Below are 16,838 nucleotides of genomic sequence, written 5' to 3' on the forward strand. Positions count from 1 at the left end.
CCTTCTTTATATAAAGTGTAGCAAAAAGTCATGAAAGTTAAACATCTAGATATGTAAGCATCTTCTGGGGGGATAAATTATTGGGTAGAGCGGGATGTTGGCAGTGGCGTAGTGTTGGGGGGCGGCCGCCTCCAGCGGCACGAGTTTTGGGGCCACGGACCCACGCTCTTACCTGTGGCCATCGCGGGCGCAAACAGAAGGACCATCACCCCCGCTCTTACCTGCGGCCCTTGCGTGGCGGCAAACGGCCTGACTGCCACTGGTGGCAAAAGGTCTAGGTACGCCACTGGATGTTGGTTGGCAAGAACAGTATTAACTTGTGTAATAAACTGAACTATAATATCAATCAAAAAAGCATTTGTTGAGCGTGACTACTCACCTGTAAGGGTCTCAAGGAGGTGGGAGGGGGGCTGCAGGTACCAGTCCATCAAGGAGATGTGCCTTTTGAAGTCAGTTTTTGTTTGACAACTCAAATTTAGGCACGTACAAGATTAATGCATTTAGTACTTGCTTCTCCGGCGAGTTTTCCATACAGTTCAACAAAAATATTAGTGTCCTCAATATGAGCCCAATTCACAAAGATAAATGTTGTTAATTGTTAGTTGTAAATTGTATTTATATAGCACTTACTACCCTTGACGAGGCATTTAAGTGCTGTGCGGCGAGTAGCAGCTCCTCCGGAACCCAAGATTAACCATAAACTAGCAGCCCGTCCCGACCTTGTCCGGGAGCAATCAGGCTTCCCCAACCCCCGCCCGCCCCGAAATTGTCCAGAAGCCCGGGCCCCCGCCTGCCCCAACATTGTCCGTGGGTCCCTTTACCTCAGCCGCCGCTCCTCCCCGTGCTCCTCAGTTTACTGGTCCGCCGCTCCTCGCTCCTCACCGCCGCTGGTCACCGCTCCTCCCGCCTGTCCGCTGCTCGTCACCTCACCGCTCCTCCCGCCTGTCCGCTGCTCCTCACGTCACCGCTCCTCCCCCGCGCCATGTCTGCAGCTCCTCGTCGCGCTCCTGGACGCCGCTCCTCCCCGCGCTCCTGACGTGAGCACGCACGTCGCGGCCGCGCTACTTCGGAGGGACTACTTCTACTTTTTTTTATGTACATTTTTTAAATAACGTTTTATTTTTTTTATTTATATAGCCTATAACCATCTGTACACCCTGACGATTGCAATGGTGTATCGGGTGTGTGGATTGGCGCTGTGGTTCCAGAGTTTACCCGCCTCGAAGCCTCAAAGTTCTTCCTTTATTATAGTAGTATAGATAGTAGGTTAGTAATATATTCTTTTTGTCCGTGACGATTAGTTACATTTGTGCTCTTGAGTTTTTCAGTGTCCAGGAGAATTAAAACTAACCCTGGGCGAAGAACTACGCTCCGTTCGCGGAGTTTGCGGAGTTTCGGCAACTCCGCGCTCCGCGGAGAACGCGAAGTTGTCGAATACTCTGCAAACTGCTGCGTAGCGTAGTTCTCGCGCGCTCAACAGCATTTTCACGTGCGCGAGGATGCTTGTCGGTAAGATCGAGTTGCCGAACACGCAGAAACTGCAATCTGGCACAGAATAACTCGCGAACACGTTAGTAGTGACCGGAAATAAGGGGAAGCGAGTGGGCGGGACATACCTCATGGGTAACTTCGCGCGCTACACATCCCGAGCATGCAGGCAATCAATCAATCAATCAATCAATCAGGATATTTGTATAGCGCGCTACTCACCCAGAGGGTCTCAAGGCGCTTGGGGGAGGGGGGTCCGCTACTGCTCAAACAGCCATGTCTTGAGTTGCTTCCTGAAGCAGAGGTGGTCGGGTCAGGCGGAGGTGGATGGGGAGGGAGTTCCAAGTCTTGGCTGCCAGGTGGGAGAAGGATCTTCCTCCCATTGTGGATCTTCAGATGCGTGGCACGGCGGTGAGGGCGTGGCTGGTGGATCGTAGCTGGCGGGTGGGAGTGTAGAAGGTCAGGCGGTTGTTGAGGTACCTGGGGGCCAGGTCGTGGAGGGCCTTGTGTGCGTGGGTGAGGAGTTGGAACGTGATTCTCTTGCTGACGGGGAGCCAGTGAAGGTCTCTCAGGTGTCCGGAGATGTGGCTGTGTCGGGGGATGTCCAAGATGAGTCGTGCGGAGGCGTTCTGGATGTGTTAGAGTCTTTTCTGGAGTTTGGCTGTGGTTCCGGTATAGAGGGTGTTTCCGTAGTCCAGTCGGCTGGTGACGAGTGCCTGTGTGACCGTCTTCCTGGTTTCTGTGGCAAGCCATCAGAAGATCTTTCGGAGCATGCGTAGGATGTTGAAGCATGATGATGAGACGGCGTTGACTTGTCTGGTCATCGAGAGGGAGGAGTCCAGGATGAAGCCCAGGTTGCGTGCGTGGTCCGTTGGTTTGGGTGCGCTGCCCAGGGCAGGGGGCCACCAGGAGTCGTCCTAGGCAGAGGGTGATGATCCAAGGATGAGGACTTCCATCTTGTCTGAGGTCAGTTTCAGGCGGCTGTTCCTCATCCACTGGACTACGTCTTTCATCCCTTTGTGTAGGTTGGTTCTGGCGGTTCCTGGGTCGTTGGTGAGGGAGAGGATCAGCTGGGTGTTGTCGGCGTAGGAGATGATGTTGAGGTTGTGTTGGCGTACGATGGCTGCGAGGGGGCTCATGTAGACGTTGAAGAGGGTGGGGCTGAGTGATGATCCTTGTGGTACGCCGCATATGACTTCGGTGGCCTTGGATCTGTACGGGGGGAGGCGGACTCTCTGGGTTCTTCCGGTGAGGAACGAGATGATCCACTCCAGTGCCTTCTCTTGGATTCCGATGTTCCTGAGGCGCTGCACTAGGGTGCGGTGGTAGACCGTATCGAATGCTGCGGAGAGGTCCAGGAGGATGAGGGCAGCTGTTTCCCAGTTGTCGAGCAGGGCTCGGATGTCGTCAGTGGCTGCGATGAGGGCGGTCTCGGTTCTGTAGTTGGCGCGGAAGCCGGACTGCGAGTGGTCGAGGCTGGTTGGGCGAGCGCAATTGGTGATCCACTGTGTGAGGTTGTTGGCTGCTTGGTTGGGGTCCGTTGAGCTGGCGGGAGGGTTCTGGCTCAGTGAAGTGGTATGCTAGTCGGTGGTGATCTTGTTCCAGTTCCTGCGGGGAACCTGTTGCGGGTGGTGGTGAGTCGTGGTCTTTCTGAAGCTGAAGTGGACGCAGCTGTGGTCTGTCCAGTGGAGTCCGGTGGAGTGGCTGAAGGGGATGTACTTGCTGGAGGAGAAGACTGGGTCAAGCGTGTGTCCGGCGTAGTGGGTGGGGGTGTTCACCAGTTGCATGAGTCCGAGGTTGGCGAGGTTGTCCAGCAGGGTGGTGGTGGTGTTGTCGTTGTTGTTCTCCAGGTGGAAGTTGAGGTCCCCTAGGAGGATGTAGTCAGCGGAGGCGAGGGCGTGCGGGCTGATGAAGTCTGCGATGTCTTCGCTGAATTGTGTGCAAGGTCCTGGGGGTCTGTAGATGAGGGTGCCTCTGGGTGTGGTCTTGGGGTCGGTGTGTATCTGGAAGTGAAGATGTTAAGCGGCTGTGGGGGTGTCGTCTGAGTTGGTCGTGATGCGGATGGTGTTCTTGTGGACGATGGCGATGCCTCCTCCTGTCTCGTTGACGCGGTCTCTCCGGGTGATCTTGTATCCGTCCGGGATGGCGACGGCGATGTCGGGCGCTGAGGAGGCGTTCATCCATGTTTCCGTGAGGAAGGCGACGTCTGGAGATGTGGTTTCGAGCAGGTTCCATAGTTCCACGGCGCTCCCGAAGACAAAATATGGCTTGCGAACGGGTCAAGCAAGCTACTACGCATGCTCGCGGAGCTATGCGTAGTTCGCGGAGTGCAAGTGCGTCTTCGCGTAGCTCCGCGGAGTGCGGCTACGCGAACTACGCCCAGGCTTAATTAAAACCATTATCAAACAATGTGAGCAAATAAAGCAGCAGTACACTTAAGCACTGCAGCCACTTTGAAACGAATCACACCAGAAAGAAACTGCCAAAGATCAGTGTTTTTTTTCAAGGTGTAATTTCTTGAGATGGATAACAGCCAAAAGGTACGGTTAAGTATTACAGCAAAAAATGCAATGTGCAGTCAAATATTTTGAATTGGAATCAGGATTTCAGTTTAAATCCGCTTCATGGTATGTGGATTTACATGGCGTACATTTGTTTTACAGACCCTTAATTTCATATCTGAAGTTTAAAATAGCCCATCAAGAGAGGCCTTTCATTTCACTAAAACGAATGTGTGCCTTTAAACTTCATTCCCCTCGCATTAAATTTAGGATACATTCAGGATAACTTTAATATTGACTTAACGAGGCATGGTGTACACTGAGAGCAGGCCAGAAGCGGAGCAAGGCCAAAGTTGGGGGGAAGAGGAGGTGGCGGGAGAATAAAACTATGTGCTGGGTTTAGAATAAAGGAGCGGGGGACGGTAGAAAGTGACAAACATAAGAGAACTGAGAAACACACACAAGAGAATCTCCTGGGAGAACTTAGGAGAAACGGGGGAAAGAAAGCACAGGTTCCTCCCAAAGCAAATACATACAGAAAAATAACCTAAAACCTCGAATTAATCTGAAGGTAAAAACAAAGTCGTAGTTGGAGAATGAAGTAATCAGTAGCCCGCCAACCCAAAATGGAGCCCATATGGATCTTTTCTGTGGCATAATTTATGCATTTATCAGTGCAAGTCATTGAATAAAGTAAGTGTGAGAGGAAAGCAGCGGGTAAACAGGAGGAAGGTAAAGCAAAATCCTGGGAGGTAGAGGCTGGAGTGAAAAAATGGGAAGAAAAGGCTTAGTTTAAACCTATAACCATGTTTCGCTTATAGCCAGTACATATGTGTATATTTACTCATATATATATATATATTATCTTACACTTAGGTGTAAGTCACCAGTTTTTTCTATTCACCATTTATGAGTGAATATTTACCACTAAGTATAGACTTGCACATCTACACTCCCTTAATTGAGGAATTTGAGCCTTCTATGTTTGTTTTCACAACCATAAAGTTACTACAGGTAACTGTACAATTGTATTTCATCTTCTGCCTAGTTGGCGGACACGTCTGTCACCGGGGTGGAGACCTCTGCCCTGAATATTATTATGGGAAAGTTAATTTAACCTGGAAATAATAAAATACATTGTTTTAGTACGTTAATCTCTCAAATTAAATATGTATTAAATAATAAAGTAATTTAAACAGCTAAATTAAATGTATACATATTCCTTAAAAACATACTAAAACGATGCTTACCCTCACTACCATATTTATTTAACATGTAGTAAACTTGGTTAAAAGTTATTCTTAATTATTCAAAAATATTCTTTATTAAAGTTTAATGTCATTTTTAATTAAGTATTATTAGTTAATATATAATTATCATTAGCTATGATTTTTGAGCACCTAATAATGTACTCGTGTAATTTTAAATTTTGAACACATGTAATGTATTTAGCATTAGTACCTAACTGTATTCATTTAATTCTCTGCCTCCAGTGATGCCCATTGGAGTGCGTTGCAGTACTAGTGGTTTGCCATGTATGGTGCTTGACTTAGTTCAAGGCAGACCTAAAGTACCTTTTCAGCTGCTTTGGCACTTATAAGGTGGTATTTACTTTAGAAGTGTATTCCTTGAATTTAAATTGTCTTTCTCTTTTATGGGGAATGTTTTGTATTAGCATATCCTTCCCATGCCCCTCCTTAAATTTCCCTAAACTCCTACTATTAGTAGTAATTATTCCCCATTTTAGCCAAACCCTCTTGTTCCTCCCACATTCACTACTATTTTGTATGCCTCCGTGAGTGGAGATCTCTGCCTCAGTGGCAGAACTCTTTGCACAAAAAAGATAGGAGAGACAGAGTTGTCTGACTGTACGCTTGTCTGTTGTTTTTTTTAGTGCCTGAGTAGCACTACTGTAATACTATTTATGTACTACAAAATGCAATTTATTAAGTGGGTCTTTTGTCTTTCATTACTCTCTGCCCATCCATGAACAATGGCCAGGTAATACACTGGAATCCAGAATTACTCAATTTAGTGGCCTGGTTCCTGAATAGAATGAGTTCCATTAGGAGAATATCTCTCAATAATGCAGCCGGATCCACAAATAAATCAGGCCAGGCAAAATGGCTAAGATTTTGCATTTGGTGCTCTTCAAATAACAATACCAAGTATTAACGTACCTACACAGTTTAGCTCTCTCTGCATAATTTCATAGTTCAATCAGAGTTCATTTTGCCGCAATATTGAGATTCAGGAAAACTAGGAACCAAGGGCCAGGTATACAACCCTTTTTAGTGCAGAGTTCCCGTTTGCGACCACTAAAAAGGTGTGTGGTATGTACCAACCCTATTTTGCGAGCCAGTAACCTATTAGGCGAGAGGAGTTGGCCTAACAGCTAGGGCAGTCAACCTCAAATCTGGGGAACTGTGTTTGAGTCTCGGCGATGATGCTGAACCTCCTGTCATTCTGGGCAAATTACTTAATCGCCCCGTGCCTAACAAAAATGAATGTGTCCTCATGTAATGCAACTGGTGCTATGTAAAGCTCTCTGATACCCGATTCGGGTCAAATTTGTGCTATATAAAACTCTGTAAAAAAAAATGTATGTACAGAGTTGCAGATGCGGTCGCAAAACAATGGCTGTTACCACCTACTTGAAGTAGGTGGTAAGCCAGTCGCAGCAAACATATTTTTTCAAAGCAGGCAGTGGTCCTATGTACCACTGTCTGTTCTTAAACAAGCATTTGCAATGCAATGGTCTCGGCATCATTTAAGGTAGAGCTATTGGCATTGCTCATGACATTTTTTTTCTTTAAATCAAAAATAAATGGGCATTGTCATTAACATTGCCAATACACAGCACTCTGCACTCAACAGCACACAATGCTCTGCACACTCACTACTCTGCACACTCACTACTCTGCACACTCACTACTCTGCACACTCACTACTCTGCACACTCACTACTCTGCACACTCACTACTCTGCACACTCACCACTCTGCACACTCATCACTCTGCACACTCACCACTCTGCACACTCACCACTCTGCACACACCACTCTGCACACACCACTCTGCACTCACCACTCTGCACTCACCACTCTGCACTCACCACTCTGCACTCACCACTCTGCACTCACCACTCTGAACTCACCACTCTGCACTCACCACTCTGCACTCACCACTCTGCACTCACCACTCTGCACTCTGCACTCTGCACTCACCACTCTGCACTCTGCACTCACCACTCTGCACTCACCACTCTGCACTCACCACTCTGCACTCACCACTCTGCACTCACCACTCTGCACTCTGCACTCACCACTCTGCACTCACCACTCTGCACTCACCACTCTGCACTCTGCACTCACCACTCTGCACTCACCACTCTGCACTCACCACTCTGCACTCACCACTCTGCACTCACCACTCTGCACTCACCACTCTGCACTCTGCACTCACCACTCTGCACTCACCACTCTGCACGAAATAAAACAATTAGGTAACTGATGGTTTTACTATGAGGAATCTCGTGAAGCCAGGTTTTAGCTGTCGTCCCTCCACTCACAAGAGTCTGGTACCATGGTGACCTCGTAAAATCCACAATACTTGTTAATACAAGACCATTTAATCAACGAGAGTAGAGAAAGGCTTCACGGCCAAAGGAGCCCTCATAATTAGAAATGTGCATTTGCCCTCATTTGCTGAGGCTAGAAAAGCTTTTTCGGTCTGCTCAGTGTTGTGTCAAAAGGTAGACCTGCGCACACCTCCCTACAGCTCTGAATGGCTTGGGTTAATAAATGGATCTAAACTACGGCCTACTGTTTACTACTGGATTATGTGAGTTTAACTGCCCCTTCTACATTGTTTGGGATGTGCTAGATTCCGGGCCAATATGCTGGAGCGAAACTGGCACCAGATTCATGGGATGTGCAACTTTCCTTTTAAACACTTTGGTGTAAGATCTCGTCGCTCACAAAGCGCACGCTAATTATTTTCCCTCCAAATGGATGTTGATTTATATTGATTTAATGAGACTAGACACCATCAGATCAGTGCTCTCAGCATTTCTGTGCAAACAAATATGTAAATAGCCAAGTCATGCATTGTTTAGACTTTTCCCTTTTTTACATTTTTCCTCATATTGCCTAGATATGAAACAAGCCATACTTTTAGTCGCTATTAAATCTGTCCTGGAAAACTCCAGTGGCCTCACTGCCGCCCTTTGCTCACACAACAGCCCGTGCTCGGCTTCTTATGACTCACCCGGGCTGTCTCTTTATTCCTTCTTTGCGGTCATATGACTGGACGAACATGGCCACGCGACGTGGGGAGGAGCCGAAGAAAGAAAACAAACACTTGCATCGTCATCGCGCGCTCCGTTGACGGCCGCAGCCCCGGGTCTGCCGCGGCCGGTCCTGCAGTAATGGGCACGGCGCATGCGTAAGCCCAAAACCTTCCATTGGGCACGGCGCATGCGCAAGCAGCGGGAGGTATTGCTAGCGTCTCAGCTTCTGAGGAGGACAGCGCGTTCGCGTGCGCGTGGCCGGCGCAAATCGCCTTGCGCGCGGCCAGTGCTGTCGTCCTGGGAAGCTGAGCCGCTAACAATAGGGTCTCTGGCGAGAGCGAGCTTCGCTCGCTTCTAGCCGAGACCTAAAAATGAAACAGACACTTTTATTTTTATTTTTTAAATGCATCCTGTTTTCCCTTAGGGAAAACGGGCTGCATTTAAAAAAACAAACTGCTTTATTCAAAAAGCAGTCACATACATGGTGGTTCTCTGACCCTAGCAGGCCACCTTCCCTGTGAGCGCTGGCCATTTTTAATGGGTGGCAAATTGCAACCTGCCTCATGAATATTGATGAGGCAGATCATTTGCGACCCCATTGGAAGTCTCAAACAGTGTCTCAGACACTGTTGTACATTCCATTTTAAGAGTCGCAAATTGCGAGTCGCAAAAAATCGCAAACTGCGAGTGCAAAATGGAATGGTCGTACATCTGTCCCCAAAAGTCTTTATGCCCACAAAGGCAAATAAAAGAATTTCTAAAAAGGACTAATTAGAATGTGTCCTCCAACTTAAAAAATGCCAATTCCTTCGCAGCTGAATACAGTCTTGGCTCAATTGTTACGAGGGCCTTTTGAAACTATACATTAGGCGACATCAGGTATCTTTCATGGAAGACAGCTCTCTTCATAGCCCTTACATTGGCAAGAAGAATTAGCGAAATAGAGACTCTTACAATACAAAGATCATACTAGGAATTTAAAAAGGACACAGTTATTTTAGGTACTAATCTTAATTTCATACCGAAGGTTCCAACAGATTTTCGCGTTCGTGAACCAATTGTCTTAAAGTCATACTTTCAGAATCCTTCAAATGAAGCAGAAAGGGCACTTCACTCACTGGATGTCAGGGTATGCCCAGACGTGGGACCCTTGCTCACTTTGACACTGAATTCAAGCTAGCCTGGCTGATGACGGCTGATTAGCCAGAAACCGGTCCCAGGATGCTTGTTTCCGGTTCAGGGAAGACATGGCATGGCAGTTCGGCCTGGACTGTTCCCATGAGGCACAAGGTAAGACTGATTTGCCTATGGCCATGTCTGAACTGGGGTGGAGAGTGAGCAAAAGAATGATGAAGGATTAAACTCAGTTGACTGGGGGTGAGTGTTTGCAACGTTCAACACTCCGTCCATCATCCCCTTTGGTTTAGCTCCAGATCTGTGTCTGTTGGTGCTGAAAAAAACGCACATGGAGGCACCTAAATGGGCATACGAAAGTCACATTCGGAGCGATTTACGTAGTCATGGAGAAGTCAGTGCCACCTACCAGAGGCACACATAAGTATTGCTCAAAAACATTTCAAGATCCAGTCAGACGCCTGGGAAATATTCTAAGGTGAGGAATCTACAGTTAGAAGTCTTTGGCATAGATTCATCAAGCGAAATAGCAATCACAATAGCTGCGAAACAGCGTTTGCGATTGCGATTTCCGCTCCCGCAATTTATCAACTACAAAAGCAGCAAATAGCGAATTCGCAAAACAAACAATCGCAAATCCATTTGTCAACCCACATTGAGATTCCTTAACAGCGATTACCCACATGTTCTGCGAAAAATATTGCAAATTCGCAAATATATTGCGAACTCGCAAGTCAAATCGCAAATCAAATTCATCATAAATCGCAATTTGCGAAAATACCCAAAATCGCAAAAAGGTCGCAATTTATGGAGAAGCAAAACCAGGTGGTAACCATGAAGTCCAATTGGAAAAAAAAAATTGCAAACAGGTGTCGGGTAAACCAAACACACTTAAGGAGACTCAGTAGGAGCATGTGGAAAGTCACAATGCCAGGTCTCTACATCGTGGCAAAGCGACTGAGGCTCCAGGCTGCAGCCCAGAACCGACACAGGATCCAGGAGCGTATCTTCAGGCTGCGGATTACACTCCTGGGCCAGACTGAAGAGGAGATCTACTCCAAATACAGGCTCAATGGGTCTATGATAAAGAAGCTCATCAGAGACCTTGACCCCCTGATGCAGCACCCAACACGGAGGACCAATGCTGTGCCCGCCCATGTCCAGGACCTGTGCTGCCTGCACCTCTGGCCTCCGGAAGCTTCCAGGGGATAGTTGCATATGCAGGGGGTATATCACAGAGTACCCTGTCACGCTGCCTACAGAGTTTCCTGGACGCCATGCTGAGCCGGATCCATCACTACATCACCTTCCCAACAACTCAACAGGACTTAACGCAAACTAAACTGGACTTCTATCACACCGCCCATTTCCCCCCATGTAATTGGCTGCATTGACTGCACCCACATTCACATCTGTGCACCCGCTGAGACCGAATACATGTACCGGGAACCGCAAGTCATACCACTCCCTCAACATCCAGATGGTCTGCAATGCGAAGACCATCATTACAGACATTGTGGCATAATACCCAGGGAGCACGCATGATTTGTTTATCTTCCAGCACAGCGGCATACACACCCGCTTGGCCAGGGGTGACTTTGGCGAAGGACATCTCCTAGGTAAGTACACATGCCCACATACAGTATGTCAAGACCATGTAGCTGCGCATAACAGGCACTGACCCTCTGCTCCTATCCTTCAGGTGACAGCGTCTACGGCCTCCGTGAATACCTCCTCACCCCAAACCTCAACCCTGCTACACCACAGGAACGGCGTTACAATGCTGCGCACATACACACAAGAAATGTCATTGAGCATGTTAAAGAGTCGATTCCGCATCCTCCACAAGACTGGCGAGGCCCTCAAATACCAGCCTGAGTTCTGCTGCCGCATCGTGGCCGTGTGTGCCATACTCCACAATATTGCCACCAAGCGGAGGATACCTGTGGAGGTGTCTGGTAGTGACTCGGAGGGAGACAACCTGCCAACTGCACATGTGCATCATGGACGTGGGGAGAATCCTGCTGAAGAACACAGGCGCCATAACAACATCACACTGAACTATTTCTAGTGCACCCATACCCCTCACACAACACTGCACTCATGTATGCCACATGAATTAATGACATGAGGAAGATTTGTGTTCAAAATACATTTTTATTTTTATGTTCAACAAGCTCTAGATGTGCTTTATATTATCAAAAAATATTACAACTGTATTGCGTCGTACAGGCTCTTGTATCCAGAGCAGGCGTGCGTGGTTACATCACCATGGCACTGCTGGTAATGTTCAGTCAGTCACTGGCGCCTCCTGCCGGGCGCACTCTGTCACCTCTCCAACTCCACGTTGGGAGTGTGCGGCCATGATGCAGCACTGGGCCTGGAACTGCGGCGCCTTTCTGGTAGCACCGGCACAGACAGGCTGCTCAGGCTCGATGTGCCCTCACTGGCATCATCACCCCCCTCCCTTGCATGGCCATGGCCGCACACCTGTTGATTCTCAATTGCGGTGGTAACCTGCTCCAAGGCCCTTGCTACATCTTGGCAGCATTGTACCATTTGTAGCTGCATGGCCAGTAACCTGCGCAACAGTTGTGATGTCGCGTTCCCAATCAGGTGGTTCGACCGGGTATAGGCAGATAACCGGGTCAGCAGCTGGCGGTGGCGTCGGCGGGTGATGTCCTGCTGCGCCACCATCAGTTGGTTGTTTTCTTTCACTGCAGCCGTTAGCTCCTGCACACTTTCTGTCAGCTGGTTGATATTGCGTGCAGTTTTGTACAGCTGCAGCTGCATGGCTGCTATGTGCTGTGCCTGCTTGCGATGCACAGCTGGCATCCAGGCTTCATATCCTAGCCCTAGATTTTGGCCCTTTTGCTCCCTGTCTGGTCGTGTGGCCACGGTCCGCTGCTGCCTCAACCGGCCGCTTGTCTGGGACCGCACAGTGGCTGTGCGGGGTGTCTGCCTCCTGGGTGGTGGTGGGGTCTGATCCACAGCAAAAACAACAGTTGATGGACGTAATGTTGCACAATGGCAAAACATTCACCCCCAGCCACAGATCTGGGTTTAATCAAAGCGCCGGGATGCTCTTCGGAGTAGCCGTGCGCTATAGAAGAAAATAAATAACATAACATAACAATCCATCGTTATTTTGCTCACCACACCACCCCAGTTCAGACATGGCCATATGCAAATCAGTCTTGACCCTGTGCCTCATGGGAACAGTCCAGCCCGAACTGCCAAGCCATGTCTTCCCTGGACCCGATTCAAGCATCCTAGGACCGGTTTCTGGCTATCAGCCGTCATCTACCAGGATAGCTGATTCCAGTGGCATGGAGAGCACGGGACTCGCGTCTGAGCATACCCGATCCACTGCCATGTGTGAAGCCTAGGGTGGTTTAACTCCTCCTGTGGCTGCAGAGGTGGCCCTGTACGTTTGGGAAGGTGCTGGTACTGGTGCAGGTGCCGGTGCATATGACGGTCCTGGTGCTGGGGCTGTATGGCTCTCTCCCTCCGTCTCATCTGGAGTCTCCACAATATGGAGTGCCTCGCTATCTGAGGTCTCAGCCTCTGCAGCACCTGTGATGTGAATGAGTGCATGATTAATGATATGATTCTGGCACCTGGGATGTAGCAACACACATGCAGGCTTGCATTCCCTGACTGGCTTTAGGGATATGTTTCACTTGACTGTTCTGGCTGTGTGTGGTTATCAGGGCACATTGTCACACTACAGGTCCCACAATGCAATTGGGCATTTCTGATGGGCAGGGACTGCATTCCTGGGGTCACCAAATGGCTAGCTCTGGGGGCATGGGCATTGTTAGGGGACGGGGTCACAGTTGCATGGCTCTTGCCTTGTGATTGCTGTGTGGCTTGGGAGGTGTCCAGCTGAGTGACCCTCACGCAGGCTGCAGGGTTGATGGTGTCCTCAACCAAGTCCTCCAGTGGTGTGTTTGCGGTAACTGTGGAGTTTACTCCTCCTGTGCCAGTCTCTCCCTCAGCATCTCCGCAATGCGTTTCTTGGCACGGCCTCTGAGGTCGTACCACCTCTTCTTGAGGTCATCGATTGACCGCTGTGTCACTCCTACGGCATTGACCTTTGCCCTGATGCGCAGCCAGATGCGCCTTTTGTCAGCCCCCTTTTTGAATCGTTTTGTCAGGCTTGGGCACCTTCCTGGAAAGCTTTCCAAAAAGCTTGTCATGGTCCCTGCTGACTCCCTCGATCAAGTACTCTAGCTCTTGTTTGGAGAACTTGATTTTCCTTTTCCTGCCAGTTTCACTGGATCCTGCTGCATCCTGGGACATTGTGGTTTGAATGTGTGTCCTGTCTTGGGACTGCAGGGTGTGTCTCCTGGAGCTCAGTGCTGTGCCTCCTCCTCTATCCAGCTCTGTGTTCCAAATGAGTCATGGAGCTGCCTACTTCCTGGTTGTGATGTCATCATTGTGCTCAAAATGCGACTTCCTGTTTTTGCGATCTCGCAATCTGCGAGATCGCTATTTGCGATTTCGGTATTTGCAAAATCGCAATTTGGGGTTGGGAAACAGCCAATGCTGTGATTTAATTGTGATTTTGGGACATTCGCATACGGCGATTGCGATTCGCACTTGATTAGCGATTTTGATGATGCATCCCATTCTGCGAATTCTAGTTAGCGATTCAGTATTTTTCGCTATTTAGAATTCGCAGAGTGTGTGCTTGATGCATCTGGGGGATAGTCAGAAAAGCTGTGCAGTGGCTAAAATTCAGGTATTAACCCTTTTGGTTAAAGTTGTATGTGGCTTGCACCTTGTTAATTCACACATAAGTCATATGTGTATATTACTGAGGAAGTCCAAAAGTGAAGAAACATGTTTGGGGTTTCATGTTTCATGCAGAGAAGATGCGGTGAGGCTAAGCAGTTTGGGCTATGGCTAGTTTGAGTTTCATATGGTAGACCCTCTCTTGTAAGGATACATTAAAGTGTAAACAAAGTAATTTAATGCAGTTCAGAACGTTATATCCAGAAGCTTACAAGAAAAAGTTGGAAACATTTCTATTCCAATTTTTGGTTTAAAAAAATGTATTAACGTTAAATATTTTTTTTTCAGTTTCTGAAAGCTGTCATGGAACGAGACTACAGTCTAGCAAGTAAACTTTGCCAAATGAGTAAGTAGTATTTAATAATTTACCGCCCATTTATCATTTGTATACCATATAGCTTTTTAATAAATTAAAATGAAAACCACTTCATAGGTTGAAATGGGTACTTCTGTGTATGTATAATCATTCAACTGTGCATGTTTCTTCCAAACATGCATACCCTTTTTAGGTTTCGACCTTGGTGGGGGCACTGCGAAGCAGTGCCCCTCCCAGTCGAAAGCTATTGTTTACTATATGGGGGACTTGAATCCGCCCCTTCTTCCATTGGCTAGCTCCATAAATGGAGGCTAGCCATTGGAAGACAGCATTGTCAATCAGTCTTTCCGAGTCAAAACGCGATTCGGGGGCGTTTCTGGTCCTTTTTTTAAGCCCCGCCCCTTTTTCCTGGGCCGCGCTGCGATTGGCTGCCGGCCCGGGACACCCCCGTGACGTCATTCCCGGGCCGCGCTGTGATTGGCTGCCGCCCGGGACACCCCCGTGACGTCAGCCAATCACAGCACGGCCGGGGACCTCACTTGTTATTTTTTTTTCTTGCTTCGGCTGTTAATTGCTTTAATTTTTCGATTGTTTTTCTCGCCTAAAATATCCCGCATGCCAGGTCCTGAATGGTGTTCATTTTGAAAAAAAAGTGGCGTAACATATTTGTTTTGGCTCCTGATAAAACAAAGGTGACAGGAGTAACTATCATTTCAATAAATCCTACCATATTAACATGTTCTGCTTCTGAAATTGTTTACATTGTGTAATTATTTGCCTGTGAGCAGCATTCTGCCCTTTGGGTGAATGGCATGTTCTGTGGGAGCTGGCATTTTGTCTTGTTATTGAAGAGGTGACGTTATCTTTCGCTCCTGTGCATGGGGAGGCGCCTTTAGAACGGCTGCGCCTGCGTGCTGGAGAAAGCAGGAACCGAGAGCTGCAGAGAGCCGGCTGCTCAAGGCCAGCCCAGCAGCCACGATGAGCCGCCATAACTGGATGGAAGACGTGGACCCCTGCGACCTGTGAGCCTCTTGAGTGCATGTGAATGCTGGCATGAGGTGGCACATGCCGGCGTTGTTATTCCTGCTCTGTTTCTACATGTAACTTGTGTAGCTCGGCGTAAAGCCCTAGCGCCAGTGTGTGCCTGGTGCTGGGGTCAGGAGAGATGGTATCACCAGAAGGGCTCTGGTTGGGAGCTGCATTTCTTAGTTTTCAAGACACGAGCCCTTTCCTTTTGCGTGTTCGTGAATTTGAGAATAAGCTAACCCTCTTGTCAGTGCACTCTGGCACTCGACAATTATTCAGAGAACCGGAATTCACTATAGTTATACGGATGGGGGCGTTTTTTCCACGTGTTATGGACACGCCTTAGTAAGCTCCGTTCGGGTCTTTCCACTTTTGAATATTACTTTGGTTACATGCAGACGTGGGGTTGTGTGTTTGTTGTGAAGGTGGGCTCCTCCCCCAGAGCAAAGGATGGCACGGGAGTCCCGGCCCACGGCTATTTCTGCTATAACCCCACCCCCAGTTGGGCGTTTAGTTTGGACTTGTTTGCTTCCCAACCTCGGTTTGGGGATCGAGACCTTAAATCTTCTTTGTCGTGTTTTCGAGTGCAAAATTACTTTTAATGTTCAGTTCTGAATGTTTTAAAGCCACCGTGCTCCTTATGTCCCTTGATGTTTTAGTTTAGGATTTAATTGAATATATATAAAAAAATTCTCTATAAATGTGGAAGGTAAACACGGATGTGTTAACAGTTTCAAACAACAATGAAACTTCTAAAATGCCATTGGTCTTGAATAGAATGGCTCAAGACAGGTTAAAAAGTAAGTACAGGTTTACGAAATACGAATGAATATTATCAGACTCGAATGCTGTAGAAGATTTCAACAATACTACATAAATCACTAGGTATCAATCCTGATATCAGATGTGGAAAATCCCAACCTCTATAATTTCACTTTTAGCTTCAATAATAATTTATCTATAATTTGTTCAGGGCGACTGTTAAAGTTTGTATTTTTCTTTAACATAATTACTGAAAACAAAATGCCAGTTTATCCCTTTTCACCTATCAGTCACTTGCAATCTGTTCTCCATGTTTAATGGCTCAACAATGTGGTGCATACCTCCTCAAGAACCGGATACTTGAGGAACGGGCTTGTTTCCCCAACCTGTCTAAATCGCACCTAGCTTACCACACTTTCTAGATTACTACATTGTGCCCAGATCTGAAGGAAAGTTAAGGGGTTTTACAAACCGGTTGAGGTTATTAGAGGAATAGTAACGGCAGCTCAGGGAGCAATCAA

At 47.8% G+C, this 16,838-nt stretch overlaps 1 protein-coding gene across 3 annotated transcripts in view; it reads left to right on the plus strand.

Annotated features, from left to right (window-relative positions):
- ERICH2 (glutamate rich 2) overlaps positions 1 to 16,838 on the plus strand; it is a 406,715-nt gene that overhangs the window by 329,241 nt on the left and 60,636 nt on the right. For all 3 annotated transcript variants that reach the window (XM_086958687.1, XM_086958688.1, XM_086958689.1), the window contains one exon: positions 14,502 to 14,559. In XM_086958687.1, coding sequence (XP_086814813.1) covers positions 14,502 to 14,559 — 58 coding nt within the window. The remainder of the gene's footprint in view (positions 1 to 14,501; positions 14,560 to 16,838) is intronic.

This window comes from Lissotriton vulgaris, chromosome 2_1, assembly GCF_964263255.1.
Source record: "Lissotriton vulgaris chromosome 2_1, aLisVul1.2, whole genome shotgun sequence".
Lineage (NCBI taxonomy): Eukaryota > Metazoa > Chordata > Amphibia > Caudata > Salamandridae > Lissotriton > Lissotriton vulgaris.